This window comes from Halichoeres trimaculatus, unplaced genomic scaffold, assembly GCF_033239565.1.
Source record: "Halichoeres trimaculatus isolate MK-OKI-2021-1 unplaced genomic scaffold, fHalTri1.1 fHalTri1_scaffold_11, whole genome shotgun sequence".
NCBI lineage: Eukaryota > Metazoa > Chordata > Actinopteri > Labriformes > Labridae > Halichoeres > Halichoeres trimaculatus.
In genome coordinates this window covers 9,133,130-9,159,683 of record NW_027437189.1, presented here as the reverse complement: position 1 = coordinate 9,159,683, position 26,554 = coordinate 9,133,130, and the positions used below count along the sequence as shown (strand labels likewise).

The following is a 26,554-nucleotide window of genomic DNA, read 5'->3' as shown; positions in this document are numbered from 1 at the left end:
CTTGAGATGCATGTACACACACACAAACGTGTAAACACAAACAAAAGCAGCACAAACCAGAACTTATGACATTTACACACAGCCACACACAGGCCCCCCTCTATATTAAAAAGACGGAGCACTCATCTTCTCTTACACAGCCTGTGCACAGTCAAAGGATTTTTTCTGGGTTCAGGTCGAGTGCTGCACCACTCTTCACTGAGGAAGGAGGATGATCCCACACATACACACACTTAATCGCCTCGCCTCCACTCATTTATTCTTGCATTAATGTGTGCAGAATGGGGTCTAATTTCAGGCTTGCCTTAAGCATTTGGCAGAATGGCATTAGTTCTGTCCAAATACTTTTATTGTAGCTTTTTAAGCAGTAAAATACAACAACACCAAGGCTCTGATAACAAAATGCAAGAGCAAGAACACCAAGAGAGAGCAAGTCACCCTCAAGGACCACATCCTTTCCTGCAAGTCGTCTGGTGTGGCAATGTGACAGCTGAACCACACCGCTCTAGGAAAGCAGACAAACTCAATTTGCACTCTTTGTTTCCAAAAGTATAAACCACTAAAAAAAGAAGAGGGAAAAAAAAGCAGTCGAGACAGACAGAGAGGATTTCTTCATTGTTACATCACACAAAGTTTCTGACAAGCATTCATCAATCAATGTGAGAATTAACAACACAAAGGGGCGTCCAAACTATCTGTGGATATTGAACAGAAAATAAGAATTGACCGTGGGAAGAGGGTCGATGATGTGGAACCTGGTTATTTAAAGATCACACTGTGTACAACGGTCATGGACCGAGCACTGAAAAACTCCACAGGGAGCTTTAGATATTGATGCCTTTGTTTCCCCAATCTGAGGCTAACAGCTCCTCTTGGGATAAACAAGCTAGCGCCATGCAGGCTCATTATGATTAGCACCGTAGCATTCCTTTCTCATCTACGGAGAGCTCCAGCTGAACACTCACTGAGGAGAAGTAATCTAAAGAGGTCTGAAAAGTAAAACAACGTGATGAAGATGTAGTGGATGTTTTGCTGGAGGATTTACAAAAAAGTCGATGATTACTGTCTTCATTTAGCATTAACCAAATCTGAGTGAAATCAGCGCAAATGAGTTCCCACCAGGGAACAGAAATGCCATGGTAATGAAAAGCCTCTCTGAAATGAAAATGTAAAATTCCTCATGCAATTCTCATGCTCCGCTTTGTGTCTTAATCAATTCCTAGTTTCACACTCGTTTCTGCCTGTTTTCCAGTCATCTTGCGTTCGCCTTCAGGTTGCTGAATGTTCTTAGAGAATCTTCAAACCCCATAATCACATAAAAAAACTCAGTCCACTGGCAATCGCACCAACTAAGCCTCTCTTAAGGCTGGGGAAACCCCTGGTAATGTTCCAGATAAGAGCAACTTTCCAGCCAAACAAGACAATTGTTCGACTACAACTTAGCGGATTTAAATTCCTCTCTTGTGCAATCAAAACGTGCTGGAAGCTTTCCTTAGCTCTGATTTTACAGAAACAGTCTCCTTAGTGCAGATTAGCTGTGTATAAAACACTGATATAATTACTACTTTAATAGGAATCAAAGGAGATCAACTGTGAAGAGGGAAAACGAAACAGGCGAGCAGAAACGGTGTCATGTTACCTCCAAAAGTCCCGTAAAGACCGCGACCAAGCCATCGCCTGTTACAGAACTATAACACACACACACACAAACACACACACATATGTTCAGTCATCAGTGTTGCTCATTAGTGAACTGGCGCCAAGATTGTTGCTCTCAATTATAGCTTTCAGTCACTGAATGATCAGCTCAGAGCTCACTAGCGACTTGATTGATTTATAAACAGGTCTTGTTTATTGAGTAATAAAATGGAGAAAGAAAATCTATAAAACATAAGACTCCGAGAGGCTGCAGAGAAAAACCTGTCATTCAAATACGCTGTGCTCTGCTACGATAAATTCTTTAAGAGCATAAACAACAAATCAGTCGACAGCCTGTAAATAATAAGAGAGGAGTCCATACTTTTATCTGTGATGTGCTGCTAACTCAGAATAGTTAAGAGAAATAAAGACATGGTTTTAAAACAATCTAATAAAAGGCTTCTGTCTTGCAAAATTGGCTCTGTTACACGCACACACACACATGGACTCATGCACCCACATAGGAATGCAAATCCAGCCTTCAGGGCTGAATATTAACAAAGAAAGAAAACAAACCAAAGCACCTTGCCTAGCATTGGTGCTCTGTGTCTGGGTATGAGTGGCTATTTTCTAGCAACCAAAACAACTGGGTCAAATTAGCACAGCCCCATTTTTTCCAAGTCTGCCTGACTCCATTAACAAAGTCATGATGATCTGCTGGTTATTGGATTGAAACATTATTCCCCGGTCCGCCTCTCTCTTTTCCAAAAAAATCTTCCTTCCCCGTCCAGATGGCTGGGGGGTTTCACTCATGTCAGAACTTGGCACAACTTGTTTGTTTGGTTTTTCTCACTGTACGGCAGACTGAGGGAATTTTTTTGTAGTTTCCAGGCTCTTCTGTGGTGCAAGAGGCAGAATTTCATTTGAGACTGGGCAAACCATCGAATCTTGGTGAAGTGTAACCCATTCACAAAAAGCTGCAGACACGGTTATACTTGTTGATCAAATTCTTGCAAAACAAGCTTGGGATCCCCAAAAGTCCAGCTGGTTAACAGTCACTGGAAATAGAGAATCCACACACAACACATCTCTGACACATTCTAGTACGTAAAGTTTTAAGCAAAATAAAGTGTTGATTTTTTTTTCAAACACATACTTTGATGTAGATCATACTGGAACTGGCTCAGAAGCAAACCTGAATCACCAAAAACAAAGCTCTCATTGTTCCCACATCTAAATCAGTCCGTGAAGAAACACTGCATAGATTTCTTTCATTCTACTCACTGTGTTTGTTGTTGTTTTCAGGGCCTGGTGAGGGTCTGACAGACTCCTGGGGATGTCCATGCTTGGGGGTCCGGCCCCTTGGCAGCCCTGATGAGGACAGCTTCCCAAGCCTCGGGCCACTTGGGCTCTCCATGCCTGCAATGGAAGCAAAGGGAGATAAAGACACAGGAGACACAGTTAGCTAGAGGTAACATTGTGATGCTTTCTGCCGCTCATTAATCCCGCTCCCTTGCTTGTCAACACATTATTAGCAATGTCCGCCACGTCGATAGCTTGTGATGATGCTGTCTTCCTTGTTCTGGGGTACACTTTTTTCTTGTTGGCCATCGGCGCTCGTGGAGTGAAGGTTATATCCGAGTGGAGGCACACACATCATCTGCGGTGGTAATGAGGGTGTGACCTTCCATGTTTCATTTCAAAATCAATACCCTCACTTACACGCTAACTCCATGCTCTGCCCATTAGACAAAGGTGAGTCAAACCAGCACAAAGCTCTGTTTTTAGCAGCCCTTCCTTCTTTACTTACTTTTATAAAAGGTCACATTAGTGGATACTTTTTTACCACTAAATGAAGGCTAAATCTAGTTTACTGTCTGCTAGCTTAATAGCTTTTGCTGTATAACCCACCAATCCATAATCATTTCATGCCACCATTAACCACAGTAAGCATATATGTCAGATTCTGTGTAGCTAAACCCCCATCCCCAACCAGCATGGGACAATCTAATGGATGAAGGCTGACAATCGCTAATTATGCTAAGTGGGACTGATTAGGATCCAACATACTTTCTCTTAGCACACATTCCTGTCACTCTGCTAATGAATTACAACAGCACACAAAGGGTCACTCAGCGGGGGTCATGCAGTGTCTGTTTACACGCCATGCTGTTCACTGTACACTGAGCGGCCATGGCTCATCCATCACAGTTTTAATACAGCATGCTAACACTTTATTAAAGGTCGTTAATGGGCTTTTAATCCAGATAATTGTTGTCTTTGTGTTACTTTTAAATGTCACATGGCTTTAGACATGCAAAAGCTAGAAACTTTTGTCTATTTTTGTTCACTCTGTCAAGTCTGTTTGTCCCTACGCGAAGCACTTCCTGGTGGTAAAAGTTGCTACATGAAAAAGTTGAGTTGACCTCAGAGATTAAACTTTACAAGGCTGGCTGCAGGAGGTGTTGCATGTTGCAGAGTTGTTGTTCACATTAACAAGAGACACCTTCCTGTTCCTGTTTCACTGTCACAGTGTCACTAAAAACTAGCTTCCAGCTACAAATAAGGTTACAGTAAGTTAGACACAATCAGTAAGTTATGAGATTTATTCTGTTTTTGTTTTTTTTAGTGTAAGTTTCAATAGGAAGCTCTATAGTTTTTGTGCACTGAGCACTTTAGCTCTCTGTTTCAAATTGTCAGCTTAGTCATAGCATACAAGACTTCTTATCCTTAGCCTGGCATTTATACAAAGTCCCTCAATAAAAAACAACATTACAGCTGGTGTTTTCATAAAAGAATAACTCTACGTCGACAGTGCAACATTACCATACATTTAGCTAGACACAACAAAACCTGGTGACACCCACACACATCTCCTCGCACAATCTGCTGACAAACCAACCTGGAAATAAGTATTTTAGCTCCGCACGTGGCACGCTGCCATGCTGTGTGTGTCAACCACAACAAGGTTACACAGTTGCTTATTTATGTGGTAAAGAAAGAATGCCGTTAACACTTTTCCTCCTCGTGCTCGGCCACACCTACCTGAAGTGTTGGGCAGTCACCCAGAGCTAGGAGCAGGGTGGCCCCGGGTCACCACGTGAGGGGAGGAGGAGGGAAGGGGGGGTCAGGAGACAGGCACCTAAGTGGGCGTTTTTCCACCAATGTTATGTTACATGGCAATCACACCTGCTGTGCGTCAAGGACCGGTCAGACTGGGGTTTGGGGGGCCTGAAAGGAAGCGGACAGCCGTCACCGTCGTCCGGTCCCCCCCTTTACTCTCTGCAGACGACGACGAGGTGGAAGAAAAACAGAGCAGGGCAGGAGAAGAGAAATTACAAATTCGTCTGTACATGAACAGAAATCCAGGATACTTTCACCTCATTCCCAGTTTCCATAGCCTTGCCCCCCTCCTCCTTTTCCTGCATTAATATGTATACCACGAGGCACTTCTTCAACCTCTGTCTTCTCGTTAAACACTCCAGAAATAACAGAAATTGCCACCAAAGATAGGTAGGTCCTCGACTCCTTGAGGAAAAATATTAGAATACGGGATGGTTTATATAGGCAGTGAAGCAAAATGGCGACTTTATTACGAAGGAGGAGTAAAAAAAAAATCCTTGCGCTGGCTGGAGCTAAAGGGAGGCACAAAAATATGTTTAGTGCAGTAATTTCGACGGCAGCGAGGCAGTTGGTTGGAGTAAAAGGAAACGAAGCGAAGGAAAATAAGCACAAACGACAAATCTCGGTCGGTTCTGGTTCACTCCTCGGCTCCTTACCTCGGAATTATTTCGGTTTTTTATACGGATATTATCTCGGCGGCCGTGTACAGTATTACAGTAATGTGTGTTGGGTCATGCGCGTATCCACTCCACCTTTGACAGTTGCAACTACAGTCTTGAGGCAACTTGCAAACTCTCGCGTTATTATTATCTATATCGAGCAGATTAATAATGGGGGTTTCTACCTAATAAACTCGCTGCGATGCCGGCTCGCGTTGCTCCTCCGACGTAACGGCGCTCGTTCCTGACGAAAAAAAGGGTCAGGGCTTAAATTCCTTAAATCAACCTTCGCCAAGTATTTTAATGTTGTTCCTCTGAAATAACAGCTCCGAGCGTCCTTACAGCTTAGTGGAAGCAGTCAGGGGAAATAATGTTAGTCCAGTAAGGTGGGCTGTGTTTTGTCATTGCCTCACTGTAGGCCAGTGCTTTAGTCTGTCAGTGCAAGGAGCCCTCTCCAAAAACCTCTGGAATAACAAATATGCCCCAAATATCACTTAATTCAAAAGAGATTAGATAGAAAAGCTCAATTTAACATTTGAATTAACTGTCATTGAATCTTTTTGGCATTACACAACCTCCTTTTATTAGCCTAACAATCTATAAAACATTCCCAAAATTCAAGGTCAACAGTTAGGCATTGGATTCAACCATAATGATGTTAACAGCAGCTCAAAAATAATTAAGCATGCCGTAAATACACTACTAGATATTTAATTGCGACAGGAAAAGTGCACACTCCAGGCGATGCCTCAGTTGAGACAGCTAATAATAAAAATTCAACATATGGTGTGAAGCCACTTATTTCTTTTTATTACAGCCAACTAAGTGAATCATTCATGGTGTCATTACCACCTCCCCCAGTTCCTGTCAAACAACAAAGATTCTCTCTTACTCTTTGATTGGTGCCAGTCATCATGACCTAATATTTCCTATTAGTGGAAATCATCTGAAGCCATGATGTAATGTATGTGTAAAAGGAAAGAGGCTTTATTACTTCATGACCAGTGGAGGGCAGGAGAGCTTCATTTTTGGAGTGAGTTTGCTGTCACCAGGTGTTTCAGACCTCTGTATTATCTGCTGATAAATTATTTAAATAGCTTTACTTTTCAAATTTGTCTTTGGAAATTAAGGGAGCTTCACACATTGGAACACAATGTCACTGAGACTAAAGAAGGATAAAACACTTCTTGAAGACAATATTTTATTGTATTTAAGGTTGTTTTTTTCTGTGGCTTTTTATGTATTTTGAATCAATATTTACACATTAATCATAGTTCATCTATCTTTTATTCACAAAGTTGGGGGCACTTGAAGAGGCAAAAAGATATTCAGGGACTTATCAGCTGCTGTTATATTGCATATGGCTTCTTTTGTAAAAAATAAAAAATATTCATTCCAAAATATGTTTTAAATGCTGTAATTTCATTCAACCACTCTTACCTCTAATTTCTCCTTTTTTTTAAGTTTAGTTTTGTTTTAATTAGCAATCTATTCTTAAAAAAAATGTCACATCGAGGCACGTTTCTATCAATCTCCCACTAGGGGGCAATGCTGCACTGGGAGTTGTCAAAATCAGCTCCTAGATAAGAGACACAGATCTATCTACTTATTTTTACTTTCACACTTTAGAGTTAAAGCACATGTGTTTGTCATGTGTATTGGGATGACTTTAAACTTACCTGACCTCAGAGTACAACCAGCATCTGAATGAAACATTAAACTAGAGTTAAAGTGGTGTTAAACTCAACCTGTCATTTCTCTGCACACTAATAGCCCAACAGATAAAGTGAAATCTTCCTCTTGCTCAGTTAAACGGCTGGTGATGAATAGTTCATGCTCGGCTGTTTTTTGACCTGAGTTTAATCCTTTTACATTGGCAGTGATTTATGTTCCCACTTATCCTCTGCTGAGTGAGCAAAAAGCTCCTTTAATGCTTTTTAAAACCGTCCAGGTGGAGATGTCCGTGCCCTGAAAGGCTCTTGAAGAGTCCATCCAGCAGTTGATTGTGTTATTTATATTTTGACCTTTCTTGTGAAAGTTGAGGGAGCACATGCGCATTTTTCCATTCTGACTTGCTTTGCAGTGGTATGCTGAATATTAACGCCTGGGTGCAGGCCAGAAAAACTACAGTCTTCATCTGTTTATGTCGTTGAGCAATTCTATTGGAGCAGCTGCTTAAGGGCTCCTCAGTAGTATGTGAGGAGAGTGTTTCTCAGTCTGTTCCAGTGCTGTCAGCACACTGACACCCAGCTGATCAAAGCCACAAGCAGATAACGATAAACAAGCTGAATAAAGATCCTCTACTTTTGGGTGTTCAAGAGAATACTGACGAAAGACAAGCTTTCAAAATAAAAGACATAATAAGAGACAGTCACCAATTAACCGCACCATCCAACCATCTGTGCCACAGATTTATTCAAGGGTGAGAAGTCCACTGTTCACTGAATCTGTTTATCATACATGTGCCTTGTTATCAACCGGTGAGATGCTTCATGCCTCTCAGTAATTGGATCCCAATGTGTGTGTGTATGTGTGTGTGTGTGTGTCTCAGAGACAAAGTGTGTGTCTCCAGGCGCTGTTTTGCATGCAGAGAGTTACAGTTGTGCCTCCTGCACCCTGAGTGACAGGTCAGAGTGGAGGTGGAAGTTTGGAGAGGAAGATCAGGCTATTGAAAATATAACAGACAATTTTTAAAACTCTTATTGTACATGGAGTATCAGAAAATTCCTTTTACATATTTAAAAACGGTTTTCTTTTAATATTCAAATCACAACATAACTATTTATTAGAGCCACTGATGTGATTTTGAATTATTTAGAGTAATAACTGATGAACAGATGAATTAATTAGTTGCAAGAGAAAAGAGTGTGAGCTAAGAGCTGTGCATTGCTTTTGGAGTAATTTGGGAAGTGATGCTAGACTGAATCAGTTTTTGGAAAACAGAACATCCAAGCAGAGTTGGCTTGTTGCTAAATGCTGAAGAGACAAATGAAGTGAAACACTTTGTTCTTTTTCACTGCGTGTCCTTTCTCTGAGTTTGCATGTAAGATAGATTGAAAACAAGAAGAAGTCTGTCCACATTGGCATTTACTGACACAAGACCCCCAACCACTGAGCACAGGTTACTGACGACAACCATCCAAAGCGACGTGTATTTTAGATTGAGATAATGCTGGATTGATCCTCCCCCACAGAGACCAGGCTATTTTTGGATGAGGACACTACCGCTTCCCTCTCATACCCAATCAGCTTTGATGACGGGAACACTGCCAAAAAAAGAAAAAAGCATTCTGAAAACCTGGAAGACAGAAATTATATTGTTTTCCAAGATGCTAACAAGAAATGATTTCTGTCAGACATGTGGAAAACAACTTAAAATTTCTATCTATAAGGGGGGAAATGGTTGGGTATCTTTGTACAAATTCTTGAGTCAAGATAAATGAGAAGTGACTTCTTGTTTTGTGAAACTGGCTTGACAGTAAGTTCAGCAGACATTCAGATATGACTTGGATCTGGCATCTTTTTTTGTCCTCAAGTTAAATCATACTTCTTTCTGCCTTTGTTTCTCTTTTGTTTGTTGTCTTAATTTGGGAGGACAGCTTCAGAGAGACAAGAGATGTGGAGAAAGAGGGGATGACATGTACCAAATACTGTGAGGAGCAGGGATGGATTGTACCACTTGCACCACTTGGACTGCCTTACCAACTGACCTAAACAGGGGCTGTGATGTAACTTTTGTATTAGATGAGTCTATAAGCTTCTGATTACTGAATATGAATATGAGAGAGAAAAACAAAACATACAGCGTATCCAGGAAGGATTGACAGTGCTTCACTTTTTCCACATTTTACAGCCTCGTTCCAAAATGGAGTAAATTAATTTTTCACCCAAATTCTACACACCCTATAATAAAAATGTGAAAGTTTGTTTTAAATTTTAGAGAAATTATTATTATTATTATTATTATTATTATTATTATTATTATTATTATTATTATTAATAACAGAAGTATTCACACCCTCTGCCACAAAGCCCAAACTTGAGCTCAGGTCAATCCTGTTTCCACTGATCATCCTTGTGAGGTAGCTACAGCTTAACTGGAGTCCACCTGTGGTAAATTCAGTTGACGGACATGATTTGGAAAGGCGCACACCTGTCAACATAAGGTCAAAAAATTCTGATGCTTGAAGGTCCCAATGAGCACAGTGGCCTCCATCTTCTGTAAATGAAGGAAATTCAGAACCACCCGGACTGTTCCTGGAGCGGGCCGCCCATCTAAACTGAGCAATCAGGGGGGAAGTGCCTGGGTCAGGGAAATGATCAAGAACCAATGGTCAATCTGTCACAGCTCTGGCAATCCTCTGTGGAGAGAGGAGAACCTTCCAGAAGAGCAACCGTCTCTGCAGCAATTCATCAATCAGGCCTGTGTGGCAGAGTGGCTTGGCAGAAGCCAAATCTTGGTAAAAGGCTCATGGCAGCCCACCTGGCGTTTGCCAAAAAGCCCCTGAAAGACTCTTAGACAATGAGAAAGTAAATTCTCTGGCCTGATGAGACAAAGATTGAACTCTTTAGTGTGAATGTCATGGGTCATGTTTGGAGGAAAGCAGGAACCGCTCATCACCTGGTCCATACCTTCCCAGTGAAGCATGGTGGTGCCAGCATCATGCTGTGGGGATGTTTTTCAGCAGGAACTGAGAGACTAGTCAGGATTGAGGGCAACATGAATGCAGGAATGTACAGAGACATCTTGGATGAAAACCTTTTGACCTCATACTGGGTTGACGGTACATCTTTCAGAAGGACAATGACCCTAAGCACACAGCCAAGATACCAGAGGGGTGACTACAGGACAACTCAGGAGAAGTGTCATTGAGTGGCCCAGTCAAAGCCAGTCAATGACTCAATGGCTTGAGAGGTGCTGCAGAGAGGAATGGGTCTAACTACCAAAAGTAGGTGACCCATGCTTAGGGCATCATATCCAAAAGACTTGAGGCTGTAATTGCTGCGAAAGGCTGTTAATACTTAAATACATGTGATGGTTTAATTTCTTATTTTCAATAAATTTTTAATACTTACTTTCTGGAAGCACTGTATCACACTTTGAAAATACAATAAAAAGCCAGGACAAACAATTCAAATTAGTTTATTCTAAAAAGACAACTTTCAACATGTTCCATACTGTATATCTTCACATCTGGAAAGCAGATAAATATGTTTCATTTGTACCTTTTTGCTCATTGCTCATTTTTAACAGTCCATCAATCAAAATCGGTCTTATTTACAGTACATCTGGATATCCAAAAATAATAACTTAGTGTTTTTTTTCTCCCTTTAACAGTCAATTACTTGCACTGCCAAAGACTCTTTGTTAAAAGAAGGATTAGAGGGTGTATTAGTTCACTGGAAGTATTATTCACATTGTGTTATATTTTCATGTGACTTAAACATTGTCACTGTAAAGCTCCCAGGTGCTCACTTCAGCTGGGAAATCTTGTCATGGTTTCTTGATTTTCTGAGCATTTGAAATCACAGAAGGGACCATCAGGGACAGAGAGTGGGAGGAATAACACAGAGGCTTGTCCTTTTTTTAAAGGAAAAATAATAATTTGTGTGCATTAAATGACACACAACTTACAGTAGCACACGCAAAGGACAGAAGCTATGAGGCTGGAAGATTTGATCGCTGTCACTCTTTCACGACAGTAAAAAAGATTTGATTATTATCCCATACAGTTTCATCCCTCTGCCTTTAATCATTTAAATTATTGCTTTACATGTTGTCACTTTAACTCTACGCTCGCTAGACTCACCCCATTGATAAGAGACTAAAGGTACTTTCACAGTATACACGATTTATAGTTTTCTACAACGCTCATACTGCTTATGTTTGTCTAATTTCTCACTGCAGATCAGTCACAACGTTAAAAAATTCTCAAATAGACAAATAAAAGAGGAGAATGCAGTGTGAGCTCTTTGTGAAGACTTGATCAGGATTGTATTGGCAACATTTAAATGCTTTTCTTTGAAAATCGATAAAAGATAAAAGGAGATTGGAGATTGTCCTAACTTTAGATCCACTTACCAAATGATTTGTGTCGATTTTATCCCAACAAATTATTTTGTTGTTTATATAAGTTCAAGTTATAAGTTAAATGCATTTTGTATGTGCACATGTGAAAATGACAAAAATCACTCTGATCTCAATGAATCAGGAAACCAAAGAGAGACTTTCTGCTATCAAGCGTTAACCAGTGACAGGCCTTACATCATCACCCGTGTTGTGCATCTTACATCTCATCACTATGCTACAGTGGGCTCCCCTGCCTTGAGCAGGGCTTTGTCTCAGTCTCAGTGTCTGTAAACCAGATTGGCCGTGTTGAATGAGAATCCTCCAGACCGCGTTGGCATGTCGTCTTTTGGCTCGTCCCTGCCCCACCACCTCCTCCTCCTCCTCTTGCCGATTCTCTACTCGCATATCTGAAGACAGCAGCTCTTCTGTGGCTCCTGGAGATGTATTGTGGCCAGGGGATGAGGGAAAGGGGCTGCCAAATGGATCCAGAGATGAGCTAAGAGAAGTTTCCAAAGGAGGCTGCAGGGAGAAGGGTGAGAAAAAAAGAAGGAGAGAAAAAGCAGAGGTTAAAGTCTCATCTTAGAGGCTTTCTGAAGCACCAGCATGGGGTTCATAACCCTCCTGAATCTGTATGAGACTCCTTTTCCCAAGACTCTACTGAATTATAGAGTAACCAGTGTGGCTGGCCTCACTTCATGTAACACGCTGTACTCAATCACAGAGCGACAACCTCTGACAAGCTATAATTTAGTACGAAACACTGTCTGCATATGAAAGAGAGTAATGGTGGTGCATGACAATTGCAATTTTACAAATGTAGGTAGATAGAAAGACGCTTAAAAGAATAATACATCAGAATGGGTTTAATGAAGCTGTTAATGGAAAAAAATGAAAGAATTTGAAGTTTGAATAAAAATTTCACTCACTTTCAATCCACTCCTGAAAATTACTTGACATTGTCAAGGTGGGTTACTTATTTGAATGCAAAGTGACAAAGTGTGTTCACTGTGACTTTGGACTCCCACCTGTCAGCCAATCAGCTTATGTGTGCCCACTGAGAGGAAACTGACATAGTTGAAAACATTCACCTCCACTGAAAGTGGTTGATTTTGTGCTCAAAGCATGCTGGGGTGGCTAAAAATGTGTCAACTTTTTTTCTTTATAAAGTTATTTTCAAGGCCTTTTTGTCCCTTTTAGATAGAAAACCTGAGAAGAGACAAGGAATGTGGATGGTAGAGAGTAGGGGAAGATGTGCAGCAGATGTCTGTGGCCAGGAGCAGAGCCAGCAACCACCACAATGAGCCAATTTCTCCAACTGCACTTACTGTACAGGAAGTGAATATTATTCTAACTCAGCAGTTTAGAAGATATTAGGAGCACAAGTTCACCCAATCAAAGGCACAGCTCAGCTGACTCACAGGTTGATGCCCTCTAGCTGTTAGTGTGGAGGCTCAAAGCCTGCCCCATTTCCAATATGGCTTCTGACGATAATTTGCTTAAAATCTCCTTTTCAGAAACAGACGAGTGATATCATGGAAACTACGTATGGAGCCAGATTAGTTTCAAAATTCACGAATACAAAATTTGTGTGCATGTAAATGCAGCCATAAATGCGTAAACTGATCCCCAAACGTGTGAGTCAGTCCACAAATGTGTCAACAAATTGGCAAATGCATAAACTGATCCACAAATTTGTAAACAGATTTACCAGATGTGTAAATTATTTACAAATGCGTGTGCAAATCAACAGGTTCACAGAAGGATTAACAACTGAAAAAAAAAAAAAATTGTCATTTGTAGACCTCGCTGCATTTGCGTGTTGATTTTTGAGACTCCTCTGATGAGCTAAGGTCCACAAATTCATTTTTTCTTCAGGGAAAGTCTGTAGCCAATCAGACGTCTCCCTCCTTTTCAGCCAATCACAGTCAGCTAGATTTAAGGGTATTTTTTATGTGATCACTGTTGCAGCATTTGCGGATACAAAAATACTAACAACAGCATGTACTTCACACTGAAATTACAATTAAAACCTGTCCATTCCACTTATCCAATTTATGCATTTATAAATCTGTTTTCACATTTGTGGACCTCCATAACTACATACATTTATTATACAGTCTGTATTATTGGCTTGAACTATTAGAAATTAAGCCAAAAAAAAGTTTAACGCAGGTATCAACAAATCCAGATATCTGTTGATAATGAATGTTTTATTTTTGGTGTCTAAAGTCAGAAATATGCCTTGTAACAGATGGATTGAACATTCATCTGAAATGATTTTTTTCATACGAAGAATGTCATCAGTGTATAAAGTATGCTGTGTATTTCAACGTGAATGAATGGCAAAGTGACGTCATTTCCACTGAGAGGATGGATGTTGATGTCTGAAATAAAAACGGTGGATGGGAAAAACTTTTTGGAACATGTAACATGTATGTGAGCTTATAACACAACAGTTGGCTATCTGGGCTGTTGTTCTGAGGCTATTTAGCTTGGTGGTCCGTGGGTTTTTTGGGGGGGATAAGTGGTCTTTGGTCTAAAACAATTTGAGAAACACTGATCTAGAACACAACAGGAGTGTAAAAGGGGCTTCAGAGAGTGAGCTCAATGAGTCAAGATTACAAATCAGGTGAGTTCATAACTAATAGATACAAATAATATATCATGCATGGTTTTCACAGTCTTGCTCTGCCATACAGATGGATGATATAATTTAAAAACAGAAAGTAGGAACATGAGTTTAAGCTCATCAGCAAATAATTAGCCTTTATTCTCCTTTATTAGCCTAATGTCCCTTTTCTCTCTCCAAACAACAGATGCGACCAGGTGGTTTCCCTGACAACCAGCCAGTTTGTTCCATCCTGAAATGACACCAAGTGTCAGCAGGAAGGCAGACTCTCCTCTCCCAGACTGTTGGCATTTCAGCTCAAAGGCTCCTCTCTCCTGATAGCCCAGGAAGACGCCGCAGCCACCTGTCTGTAGACACAAACAGATGTAGCGTGGCACTGGCGTGAACCTGAACCAGGAAGCTGTAGGGAGAGACAGAAGGACGGAGGAATGTGGATACAGCTGGAGGCTCACACGAGCGCAGAGGAAACCGGTTCTCTGATAGAAATCCTTTTAAATGAGCTCCCAATGGAGTCGTCAGAGCCAAGGTGCAGCAGAGGAGGAGGAGGAGGAAGAGGAGGGAATAGTGAGCAGAATTTGTGCTGAGGAAAAATGTCCTTTTACTCTCTTTTCCTCTCTCTGTCACGCTCAAAGTTCATTCATCTCCTAAATCAGAGCAACAGTTCATCTGGCAGACGCCACATGAAGCTCCGAGTTAAAGGACGGGAGGCATCAGACAAGCGTTTCAGGAAGACAAGGTTACCATGACAGTCTCTAACAGCAACAAAAGTGCTGCTGACAACATGTCTTTTGAGGCTGGGGAAGAGGTCAAGGGTGGCATCGGCTGTTTCAGCTAATTACTGATGAGAGTTTGAAACTCGGCAGATGGCTACAACAAAGACAAAGAGGAGCTTTGATGAAAATTTGATGTGCTGAGAGGGAAGGAGGGAGTGACAGTTATAATAATAAAGGTATATAAACAACCAGAGGCGGAGTGGGAGAAGAAGAAGAAGTAGACGAAGATGAAGGGGGAGGAGGGCAGACTTCCCCTCCTGCTGGGTTCTGATCTGAATCCTGTCTCAGAGTTTTCCAGATGTAACAACAACCCCTGAGAGAGCTGCGGCTCTCGGCTGTGGAAGACATCATCCTCACCTTTCACTAGCTGACTGATATCACTCAGCCTACCCTTCTGAGAAGACATGAAATACTGTAAGCCAGGTGTAAAACACAAGATTTATGTACAAAAAAGTAAAGATATTGCTTTCTCAACGATGAAAGAGAAGTGTTCAAGAAGAAATGGATACAACAGACTTTGAAATGATGCAATGCAAACAGTAGCGTTGAAGGTTGAGGCGGAGGATGGGCTTATGTATGTACATTTGCATTCAGCTTTGATGCCCTGATTTGAATTTCCACACTGCATTAATGTGAGCTGTAAGCAACTTTGACATTCAAATAAGTGTTGTTTTTTAACCCTGACCTGTAACTTTGCCCTGAGTTTGAATTATTACTCATACATCAACAAAAAAATCAACTCTGGGAAACTTGAAAAGGTGGAAAGGTGAAATAGTTTGTTGTTGTTGTTGTTGTTGCATCAGGTTCCTAAAGTTTCTCAGCTTACAGGTAGTCAGTATTTATCATAAGTACTGCAAAACTTTCCTCTGTGCTCAGTAAAGAAATATTTGTGGGGATTACTGAGAAAATAATGGATAAAGAGTATTGGACTGTGCAAAACTCCAAATTTATAAAATCACACTGACTTTCATGTTACCCTCTTCTTAGCAAGAATTCAGTAAGCATCATAAAGACCTCTCCTTTGAGATTTAGAAGCCATAATAGTTTACTTTTTGGGGAAACTTAATTTACTTAGACTTGCACTTTAACAGCAACACAGCTTGTTTTTTTATTAGTCTCTATAATATGGTTCAAACCAAAGCCAGTTTTCTGTCAAGTGTCTGAAGTCTGACAACACACTCATGAAAACCCTCAGGACACTGTCAGGTTTACTTTTCCACTTATGAAAGCTTTTTTCTGGAATCATCTAACAAATCGTGCTCCTGCTCTGACAGGCAGAGTCGTCATGATGAGTAAGCTGACCTTTACGGGTAAAATTGCAAGAAAGCACCTCTGATACAAAATTAATTATGTTCAAAATGAATGACTGTGTTTGCTGCTCCAGACATCAGTTCAACAAACAAGAAATATATATTTTTTGGCAACTATGAGACACTAACTTTTTCAACTCGTCTTTTATTTTTGTTTTTTAACAAGTGCTTGATTTTCCCTCGATTATTCTGTCGTCAATATGATCAAGTGTTCAGTAGAAATTATATGATTCTATCTTGAGTAAGCAGAGCTCGCTTTGGCAAACTTTCCCAGAAACTAGGATTGGGAAACATGCTGGTCAGAAACTTGTGCAATTTTTCCATGAAAATTTGGGATAGTAGTCCCCTAAGGCCTGAAACTTAGGTCAACTTCCCTCTCTTACCAGAAACTTAGGCAATTTTTCCCCTTATATGTTAGCAAACTTGACCTGACTCTCTTTTTTCATTTATTTTTCCATTTTGATTCAATATGAAAACATGTGCGGAGCCTTCACCTGAAACTGCGAGTGCGAGTACGTCAGTGTTTCACCCTGAAACGCTCTGCTCTGTGTTTACACGAGGCTGGATGGAGGAGCGTATTCAAATCTTTCCACTCTGGGGAGCGTTTTCAAAAGATTGCGTTTTCACTGAAAACGCAACGTGGTCTCATCCAAACGGAAGGCCAAAACGCAACGAAACGTTTTCGGAATTGACCGTTTTCGGCGTCATGTAAACTGGGCCTTAATCTGCTGACTCTTTTAACAAAATGTGCATCTGTTGCTCCACTTTAGTATTCGCCAATACACCAGCCCAACTCTACTTCAGTTGACATCTCCCAAAAGGCTTCTGGAGAAGACAGTTATAGTGCCACCCACAGGCCTGGCATGCTCACTACAGCATTTTCAGCGGGTTTTTTTTCACTGCGTTTTAGCGTTTTTGGATGAAACATTGTCGTGTAAACGGGGCCTAAACTGGGCCACCCACTTGGAGGACTATAGCCTCTGTACACAGGGTTTCAACATGTGAACACTCAGCTAATCTATAGCCCTGTTTAACCTTTTTTTGAAGGCAGTACTAAATCAAAAAGTTACCAAAGTTCCTCCCGTATATGGCGTAGATATCAATATCAAGTTTTAATCGTGAGTCGTTAACAGTTAGTTTGAAATATCAATCAGAACCATGAATGTCAAACTGAAGTTGTGGTTTATGGAAGGTCAGGTGATTAGAAAAGTAAGTAGGCTCCAGTTTATGGGGACCGTGAATATTCCAATAAATTACAGCCCACAATTAGTTCAGCACACTGAAAATACAGGAGTAAACCATTTCCGCTGCTGAGAGGGAAGGGTTCATTCTCCTCATTAGATGTGTAGCAAAATGTTTGACATTTGATATCAACCTTCTAGTTGAGTTAGTTTAAAGAGGGGCTAATGTGCTTCCACACTAGTGTTTTAGAAAACCCTTAATTCAGCCTATGATGGAAACATTTTGTTTGAGCTGCTATCTCTTTAAGGCTCCCAACACCATTAACCCCCTTCGCTGTGATTGGCCAGCCCTTTGAGGGCCAGTTATGGCAAACTTTGGTGTTTGAGGCCTGCTCCTCCAGTGTGTCACAAACCAGTCAGTAGATCTTTGTGTGATGATCTCATCATTTCAGCGAGTCCTGTGAGAACAACGTTTTTATTTTAAAGCAGACTGTTTTGACTTGTTTACTTGTTTAAAGACGGATTCAGGGGTTTCAACAACAGGTGAATATCTTACAGTTTGAAAATCTGCACAAGTGTTGCACAAACATCCAGCATTGTTACTTTACATTCATGTTTAAAATACAGACAAGAATAATAACCCCCTTTTAAAAATCAAAGAAAGACAGAAGTCAATAAGAGATATTGCTTTCAAACTGCAAAGTTTGTGCAGAAGGTCACGGTGGACAATCTAATCATCAGAATATCTAAGTCGAGATAAAAAAAGACTTTACTTGGCAAAGTCACCAACATACTGCTTAACTATTTGAGAGGCTTTTAATTGTTTTTGCAGGCTCATCCATTACGCTAATTTTGAAGTATGTGCTGAGTTGCAGGGACATGGGTTAGCCAGCTGGGTCACGAACCTTGCTGGGGCGTCAGTTGTCGTGCTGGAGATAATGACATGAATTGCACGACAATCTAAGCACTTATTTTCTAATCTTCCAGTCCACTCCCAGACCTCTATCACCTCTGCCCTCCTTTACAAAATTATCACCCTGCTTCACACTTTCAGTCCTGATATGACTCCCATCATCGCCCCGACAGACACTTCCAACCGAGTCCTACCTTCATCACCTCTGAATGCCCTCCAGCCCCGTGAACCTCAGGTGTTTAATGCTGCCACCAAATTAGCCTGCCCTTATAGCTTAGAGTCAGAGCCTGCTCAGCTGGTAAATTACATTTGCATTGCTCTATTAAAAGAAGTGTCCAACAGCAATTCAATTACATCTCCTTAACAGTCAGTTGCATTCTGTTCCTCCGTTAAAGCCAGTTTGAATTATTTCAACAAAACTGATGTGCATGTATGGTAATCCACTGGTTCACACACGTTTTTAAGACTCGTTTCTTCCTTGTCATGTTTCCTGTTACTCTTTTGAAAAATGCTGCAGAGATATTTAGTCGTACCAGGTGTCTCTCCTGTATATTCTGCTCAAAGAAAGCTTGGTTTGGTTTGTAATGACTGGATTTTGCTCTCTTTGCGGCAGTTTTAGAAAACTGTTTATACTGTTTATTTTGTACCGTGCTGTCAAAGACAGGACCACACTGAAAAGAGTTGCTTAGGGTTGTCCTCTATCCTTTATTTCACACCTCACTCTCACAGACAAATCTGGAGCTTCAAACAAAGCTGATGCGCCTACAAAAACACTTTCATGTTCCAAAGGTGAACTAAGAGCAACATTAAAATGAGCATCAGAAGTTATTCTGTCTCTTTCTGTTGGTAACTTTCGGCAAAGACAGCTTGAGTGAATAGAAAAATGCCTGATAAAAACACAGCCTGAGCAGCATGAATGATCAGACAGTGTGAGCTCACCGGATTGCAGAGACCACTTCATTTACTCGTCTGAAAGGAGCTGGTGATTGTAAGAGCCCTCGCAGCATCAGCTCATAATGATCAGTTGATGGCATAAACAACTTCAAAGCTCTGCTTCAACTAACAATATTCTGTTTTTAGTCAGACGCACTTATGTCAAGGGTGATTGGACTGCTTGCAAATGGCTGAGCAGTTATTTTTATTTTTGCATAAAGCTCGGCTCTTCGGGCTTCACCATGAAAAGATGAAGAGAACAGATTCCAGGTTTTATTAACACCTTGTTATCTAATCACATGGGGGGTGCAATAACACAGCCAGAGTGACAAACATGATGTGCATTCCCTACAATTGTTGGGAAGTCATTCAAACATGAGCTCAACCTGAACACAACTGCAAACTATGGGTCGCAATCTTCAAAATGGTGAGAGGGGAGACTTTAACTCCCAGCCAACTCTCTTGAAGGCTCCACTGGGAGTGACGGACATAAGAATGTAAAAAAACAAGACAAAACAAAAAAACTAATGACATTTCATTGAGCTTATAAAGAGTTAATTAAATAAATGTGACACTGGTCAATCTGGATCTGGATATCTCTGTACATAATTTGATTTAGATAAGTAAAAAATCACATGTCACCTGGCGTTGATTTATTGTTTTGTTATAAGCTATTGACTGAAGTAGGCCATCTAGTGTCTTGAAGTGGTAACAGCTTTAACTTGAGCCATAGCCTGCATGTAAGTTTTTTTTCATGTTCCTGGTGGAAAACATTTGTCTATTAGTATTTTGACATTTAGAGTTTTGAGTAACAACTGAAGTTATATCAATATATGCTGCTAGCATATAAATGCAATTTACGTTGCAAAATGGGCATGAGCATCAAGCTAGCCATTTTTTTTCATATTGTTTTTGGTATATTACAGGGGTGGCCAACCTGCGGCTCGCGAGCCACATGCGGCTCTTTGATCCATTCATTATTGTTATCATGAGTAGTGGTGTACCAATCAATCTAAATTTTTGATATATTGATGTTGTGATCAGTATTGACCAATACTTGGGTATTGAGATTGATTCTTCAGTTTCAGTTTCTTTTTTCGACTTGCACATGTGCTCATAGCTATCCAGATAGATAGATGGATGGAACTTTGTCTCTTCTGCAGTAAAAACAGAAACTTGTCCTAGACACGGCTCATGTGTTCGGTTCTTCAGTAAAACTTTAAGCAGAAAATCTGAATCAGAGTTTTCTTGAGGAAACTGTCTTTCATCTGCTAAGCTAAGATAGCTGAGGTGTGAAACGAATGAGGAAATAAAAAACGAGATCATAACACCAAATGTGTCTACCTAACATTACTTTGAAGGCAACTGTAAGTTTTACATTTTTACTTCATATCCTGACGTCACTTCCTTCTGACAGTGGAGGAGTAGAGCCTCTGAAGGTGCGTTTCCACCAAGCAGACTGGTTCGGTTCGTCTGGTTACGGTGTGCATTTTGTGACGTTTCTACTGACTTATCCTGGGACAGATCCGAGACGAGCTGTCCCACTTTTTGGGACCCTTTCGTATAGGTGCCAGACTGACCTGATCCGCTCTCGGAAGGTGGAGCTACAACACCCCAGACTGTTGACCAAGCTTGATTGCACTACAGCTACATGCCAATCACAGAGAAGATGAAATGCTGCATGTCTTCCATCTGTGCTCTTTGTTTACTGTGTTGCGTTTTTCTTCTTTCTTGGATTTATTAGCGGGGTAAACTGTGTCGCACTGCTACGGCATCACGCTATTGTTTAACAGCTGCGGCTTTCGGCATCAAACTTATACGCTGCCTACCACGAGAGGGCACAGTTTTGCTGTGGAAACGCAAACAGGATCAGGCCAAACTGTACCAAACCGTGCCAAACCATACTGAAACAAACTGGACTGCTTGGTGGAAACGCAGCTTAAGAGAGTGGAGGTCTGCAGCTGGACTACCTTACCTTAAAAATAGTGGTGCTCAAAACACACATAAAGAGAATCTTCACAGATTATCTTCCCATAAATCTTTGAAACACACAGAGCAAGATTTTGCAAACAATGACCAGTACACACTAGAGGATTTTATCAAACCAAAGAGAGAGAGATGCACCATGTGATCCTACATCACGTCACAAGGAAGTGAATGTAAACAAAAGCATAACAAATGTAGACGAGTGCAGTACTGCTAGCTGTAGTCAGTATTTAGAGTAAGAAAAGGAAAAAGAGAAATAAACGCATCTGTTCCTTGTTAGTGGCTCTTTCTGATCGTTTTTTGTCATCCTCAACAGAAATGAGTGGTGTAACAATACTGATAAACATCAAACAATTCTGAAAGGTATCGGGGCGGCTCCGACCGGTCTGTGAGTCCATCGTGGGGCTTGAGATTGATCCACCACCGCTCACACTGGAAGATTACCGAGACTGAACATTGGGGGCTAATCTTGATCCTGAACCAGATTTCTCCACCAATAGTCAGGAGGGTCGAATCAGCAAAGCCAGGCTTTAATGGCTACAAGCATAACCTTACATTGCTCTACTACCTGGATGTAAACAAGCACAGATGACAGATGGTATCTCATAGCACGCTATGGTTTGGAAGAATTTTGACGTAGACATTAGAGAAAAACAGTGTATAGGATGTGTCTTGTTAATTAAGCTGGATCAATGCAAATCCAGCACAGCATACTGTATATGTTAATTTGGAAGGATGATTGCAGGTAGCGGTGCCAGCTCTGCTAACGCTAGCCACACTCAGCAAATCAATTTGACACCGTTTACCCACAGACTTTGTGATCCTGTCTTTAACTGTGGCAAAAACCAAATCAATGTGTTCACATTGAACTATTTTCTATTTTTTTTTCTTTCTATCAGATGAAAATGCTAGTCTGAAACCTTAAGTTTAAACAAAAAGGGAATAAACTGCTTCAAAATATCTCTGCTGCTCACTGAATTTACCTCTGAAGATTCTGAAAAAGAAATTTAGTTCACAGCTTCGATCAATTTTATACCCTGAGCCTCTGTGTTACTCTTTTCTTCTTGTAATGTTTTTACTTGGCTGTGAAATAAATTTCCTCCTGAGGACAAAGACATCTCAAATTTTGACAAAGTGAGAGAGAAAAATCCTCTCTACTTAGAATCCAATTTAAATGACTCTTTTTCTTTTTAATTTGAAGTATTTATCCAGCCACCTGGGGCAACATTTTGCAGCAGAACAGAAAGATTTAAACAATCTTCTGGGAACATTTGAAATCCAGTTCAGGAGAAAAGAAATGGTATTAACACCTCACTTCGATGACTTACCAGTTGTCAATGAAAACAGGAAATAACCACCTGCAGCAACAAGGACGTCAGAAGAAACAGCCTTGAAAGAAACAAGCTTCTCCACTTGTGAATTCAGGTCAGTGATTGACTGAGCCGCTTTATTGATGGCTGGATAATAAAAGTGTTTACTAAAGCCATTATTCAGAGTCAGGGCAGCAAATCAAAGCTCACATCAATAAAACCCACACAGAGCTGCAAACACCTTGAAGTCCAACTCCACGTATGTCACAGCGGGCCTGCGTGGTCTCAGACTGCCTCCTCACAATTTAGCCTGTTTGTCACTTTGTTTGATTTTCCCTCTCTTTAAAGACACAGTCACCAGCAGAAACTCACAGAAACATGGTCCATCACATTCAGCATCTTGTTACTTACTTCTACTAAGAAGCTGCAGGTTGCGGACTTCTTCTCTGACTTGAAGCTGGAGGACTTGTTGGAGGACCTCCTGCCTCAGCGTCTCCTGGACGATTCCCATCCTCTCGAGCTTCTCCCCGTTCAAACGCAGCAATGCCCGGCCTGAAAGTCAGAGAGGAGTACAGATGAAAGCTCCTGTGAGGAGTTTTTGACATTTTGTGAAACAGTGAAATCAAAACTGAAGCCTTGCAGACTTGTAATTTTAATGCATGTAAACAAAGCAAAAGGGTAGGTGTCACCACACTGAACAAACACTCTTATTTAAATTTACCGCAGCAAATATTCACACTGAGTCATTTGACTGTGAGGAGAGAGCACTATGAGATGTGCAGGACAAATACTTGGAGCTTATACAATTCACAGTGACATGAGACTTGTGGGTTTTTTTTTTGCTTTGTACATCATAAATACACTTTTTCATCCAGGGATTAGGTGTGCATTTCCACACCTGCAGACTTACACTGCAAAAATTTGAAATTTTGTCAAGTGTTTTGTCGTATTTTAAGTAAAAATTATCATGTTACACTTGATATGAGCCACATTCAACTGGTTAAATTCAGAAAAATATCTTGTTTCAAGTTATTCAAAGACAAAAATGAGGGCTGAATTGTTTGTAACAAATCTGCTAATGGAACAAGAAAAAATTGCTTGAAAATTTGCCTAAAACTAGAATAATGACTTTATACAAGTAACTTTTCTCTTTTTCCATCGGCAGATCTTTTTACTTCTTACAAAAATCACTTGTTACAAGCAATTCAGACCTCATTTTTCAATCAAACTTTGTTCATAAAGCACTATTCCTGCACAACAGTGGCAACACAAAGTGCTTGGCAAAAGGAAACAAGAAAGAAAAATAATAATAACAATAGTCATAAGTGACCTCATAACCCCCCATAAACACACACATCAGTGTACAACCCTCTACTTCCAACCCACCAACCACACCCCTAGTGCACAAGATGAACACAGTTTAACTAAAACCCGTGCAGCTGACCTGAGGAACTGTGGAAACACTTGAGGTAAAGTAAAATGTTGAACTCAAAGTAAGAAAATGAAACAAGCAAATTAGAGGAAACAAATAAGATAATAAAACATTAAAGGGATAGTTCAGTTTTTTTGAAGTGGGGTTGTATGAGCTCTATGTGACCACTAAGAACATTAGATACAGTAGAAAATTGTCTCCTCTCCCTCAGTAAGACACAGACTGTAATCGCTGGTGATGAGGAAATAGGCACTAACAGAGAGAGACGGTACCAAATTCAAAGGCTATTTTCTCTGCCTACAGGAACTCAAATCAAAAAGTAATACCACAGTTTAAGAGTACGCTACATAAAATATTTTTTAAGTGCATTAAGTCTATAGAAATATAAACATTTATCCGGACCTAACTAACTGGACATGTGTCCTTCCGCGCAGCGCTAGAATGCTCCGTCCCCCCTCCTCCTTTGAGCTGTAGGGAATGTAAACAAGCTATGCTTCGGGCAACAGTTAGAGCCTCGTGTAAGTTTGATCAAGTATCGTAATTCTTTTGTTTGTACTCTAAGGATTGTGAGGCAGCGTAGGAAATTCAAAATGAGTGACCATGACAGCGATGATGAAGTTTCATTCACTTTGGAACCAAAAGGATACCTGTATGAACTGGAGTAGCTACACAGAAGAGGAGCTGCTACAGATGGCGACTGAAAGGAATACAGAGGAAACATCTGAAAATCTGCGGAAAATAAACTGTTTCCTCTAGTTCAATTCTGTAAAAAAATAAATAATTCTACACTCTTTACTGCTTTAGACAAGCCCTGAATGATTGATAAATGTCCTGTATTTAAATCTAAAGAATTCTTTGAAGATTGAAGTGTAGAACTTCATATTGCAGTGAAAATGAGTCCACAGTGAGTAAAAATGTAACAGAAGCAACCCTTCCTATTCTAATTTCATTTTAAATACGATAATCAGAAAATTTCATTTTTTGTTTCTCTTTTTTCCTAATGAATTACAGCTTTTAAATTTTGATACACAAAATAAAGACATAATTGAGTCACATAAGCCTATAGCCATGGTTTTCCTGAATCTTTAGAGGTGCTGCTCTTCATTCTATGGAGAAAAATGAGACTACAGCGAGTAAAAAGTTTTAAGTTTGCTGTTAAAAATGTTTAAGCTCTGTGTAGCTCTCATGTCTTCAGGCTGTTCCATAGTCATGGGCCATAATATTCAAAAGCTGCATCACCGTGGGTCTCTGTGTGAACTTTTGGTACTACTAAAAATCCTAGACCTGAAGACCTGAGGGCTCGCACAGGCACATTTGATAAAAGCAGGGTGAAAGGCCATTAAGACATTTAAAAATCAGTAAGAGATCCTTGAAATCAATCAGAAAAAAATACTGGTATGCAGAGACTTTAAAATCGGTGTAATCAGCTCTCTTTCTGGCCTTCGCCAGTATCTGCAAAGCTGAGAGATTTTCTTTTTTGAAAGAACAATAAAATAATCAACTATACGTGTAATAAAAGCGTGAACTATTGTCTCTGTTTTTTCTTTAAATAACTTGAAAAAAATACATTTTTCTGAACTGGTCAGGTGAGTGTGGCTCATATTAAGTCTAAAAAGACATTTTCTACTGACAATGAGACAAAAACACTTGATAAGATTACATTTTTTTCCAGTGCATCATCAAATGGGGGAGCCACTGCTTAGACTGGCAGTTTCTCTGTGACTGAGTTTTACAACAGAATCTGGTTGTTAACCCAGAGGACACACATTTAACACAACATTACCCACAGTCAACAGAGTTTACAACCAAGTGGCATTTGCACAAACAAAAACCAAAGCTCTGCTGATGAAAACTTCAACATGCATGTGTGAAAAATCAAAAAAACACATCTGCACAGTAACCATGTAAAGGGGACTAATGTCCTTCACAGAGACAGACAGCAGAGGAATCCATCACTTCCACAGACGCTCTGTGCAATGCCCAAATCATAATTATCCTCATTACTCATGCAGCTCATCCTCCATATTATGGATTCATTCCCATTTCCTTCCTATGGACACTGGTGCAAGCTCGGTCCCCACCGCTTCTCTGTATTTCTGCATGTTACGTTCTGTAAATGTTGGAGAGAAATCTCTCTAGGGTGATGTATGCATGTATAAACATTGTGTACCCTATACAACGAGTAAACACAGTCTGTTCCTCAATTTAATTTTTTCTCTCCTGAGATAGCGAGGCACAGTTATCAAAAATATGTGTTGTTCATTTATCCACAGAGGTTGATGAGCTGTCTGTCAGGCATGGGTATAAGAGGAAAATAAATAACACTCCAGACCAGAACAGAGGAAAAAAGAGAAATACCAAAGGTACCTATACATGAGGTGAGCATTAGACTGTCAGAGCTCATGAAATATAAATATACGAGAAAGTCAGCAGTCATATTTCATAAAACTACCTGCAGGGTGGAGAGCAAATCTGTGTGTGTGATACATTAAAGCAGGTCTGCTGTGACCCTCAGTGGACCACAACCTGGACTAAAAGCTTCAGCAACAAACAAATGTAACATGAGAAAAGCTATATATTAGCAACATGTACAACTA

General features: G+C 40.4%; 2 protein-coding genes across 9 annotated transcripts in view; both read right to left on the bottom strand.

Moving 5' to 3' along the window:
* Nucleotides 1-5,839, bottom strand: part of znf512b (zinc finger protein 512B) — a 30,502-nt gene extending 24,663 nt beyond the window's left edge. For 2 of the 5 annotated variants that reach the window (XM_074681248.1, XM_074681250.1), the window contains exons 1-2: nucleotides 4,684-5,599; nucleotides 2,923-3,057 (exon numbers count right to left, since the gene is read on the bottom strand). In XM_074681248.1, the coding sequence (XP_074537349.1) occupies nucleotides 2,923-3,055 (133 nt within the window). In that variant the 5' untranslated portion in view covers nucleotides 3,056-3,057; nucleotides 4,684-5,599. The other 3 variants (XM_074681246.1, XM_074681245.1, XM_074681247.1) reach the window with 3 other exon arrangements.
* A 4,751-nt stretch (nucleotides 5,840-10,590) lies between these two features.
* LOC141798778 (sterile alpha motif domain-containing protein 10-like) overlaps nucleotides 10,591-26,554 on the bottom strand; it is a 95,562-nt gene continuing 79,598 nt past the window's right edge. For all 4 annotated transcript variants that reach the window (XM_074680619.1, XM_074680616.1, XM_074680618.1 and 1 more), the window contains 2 exons: nucleotides 22,937-23,077; nucleotides 10,591-12,009 (listed from right to left, as the gene is read on the bottom strand). In XM_074680619.1, coding sequence (XP_074536720.1) covers nucleotides 11,987-12,009; nucleotides 22,937-23,077 — 164 coding nt within the window. In that variant the 3' untranslated portion in view covers nucleotides 10,591-11,986. The remainder of the gene's footprint in view (nucleotides 12,010-22,936; nucleotides 23,078-26,554) is intronic.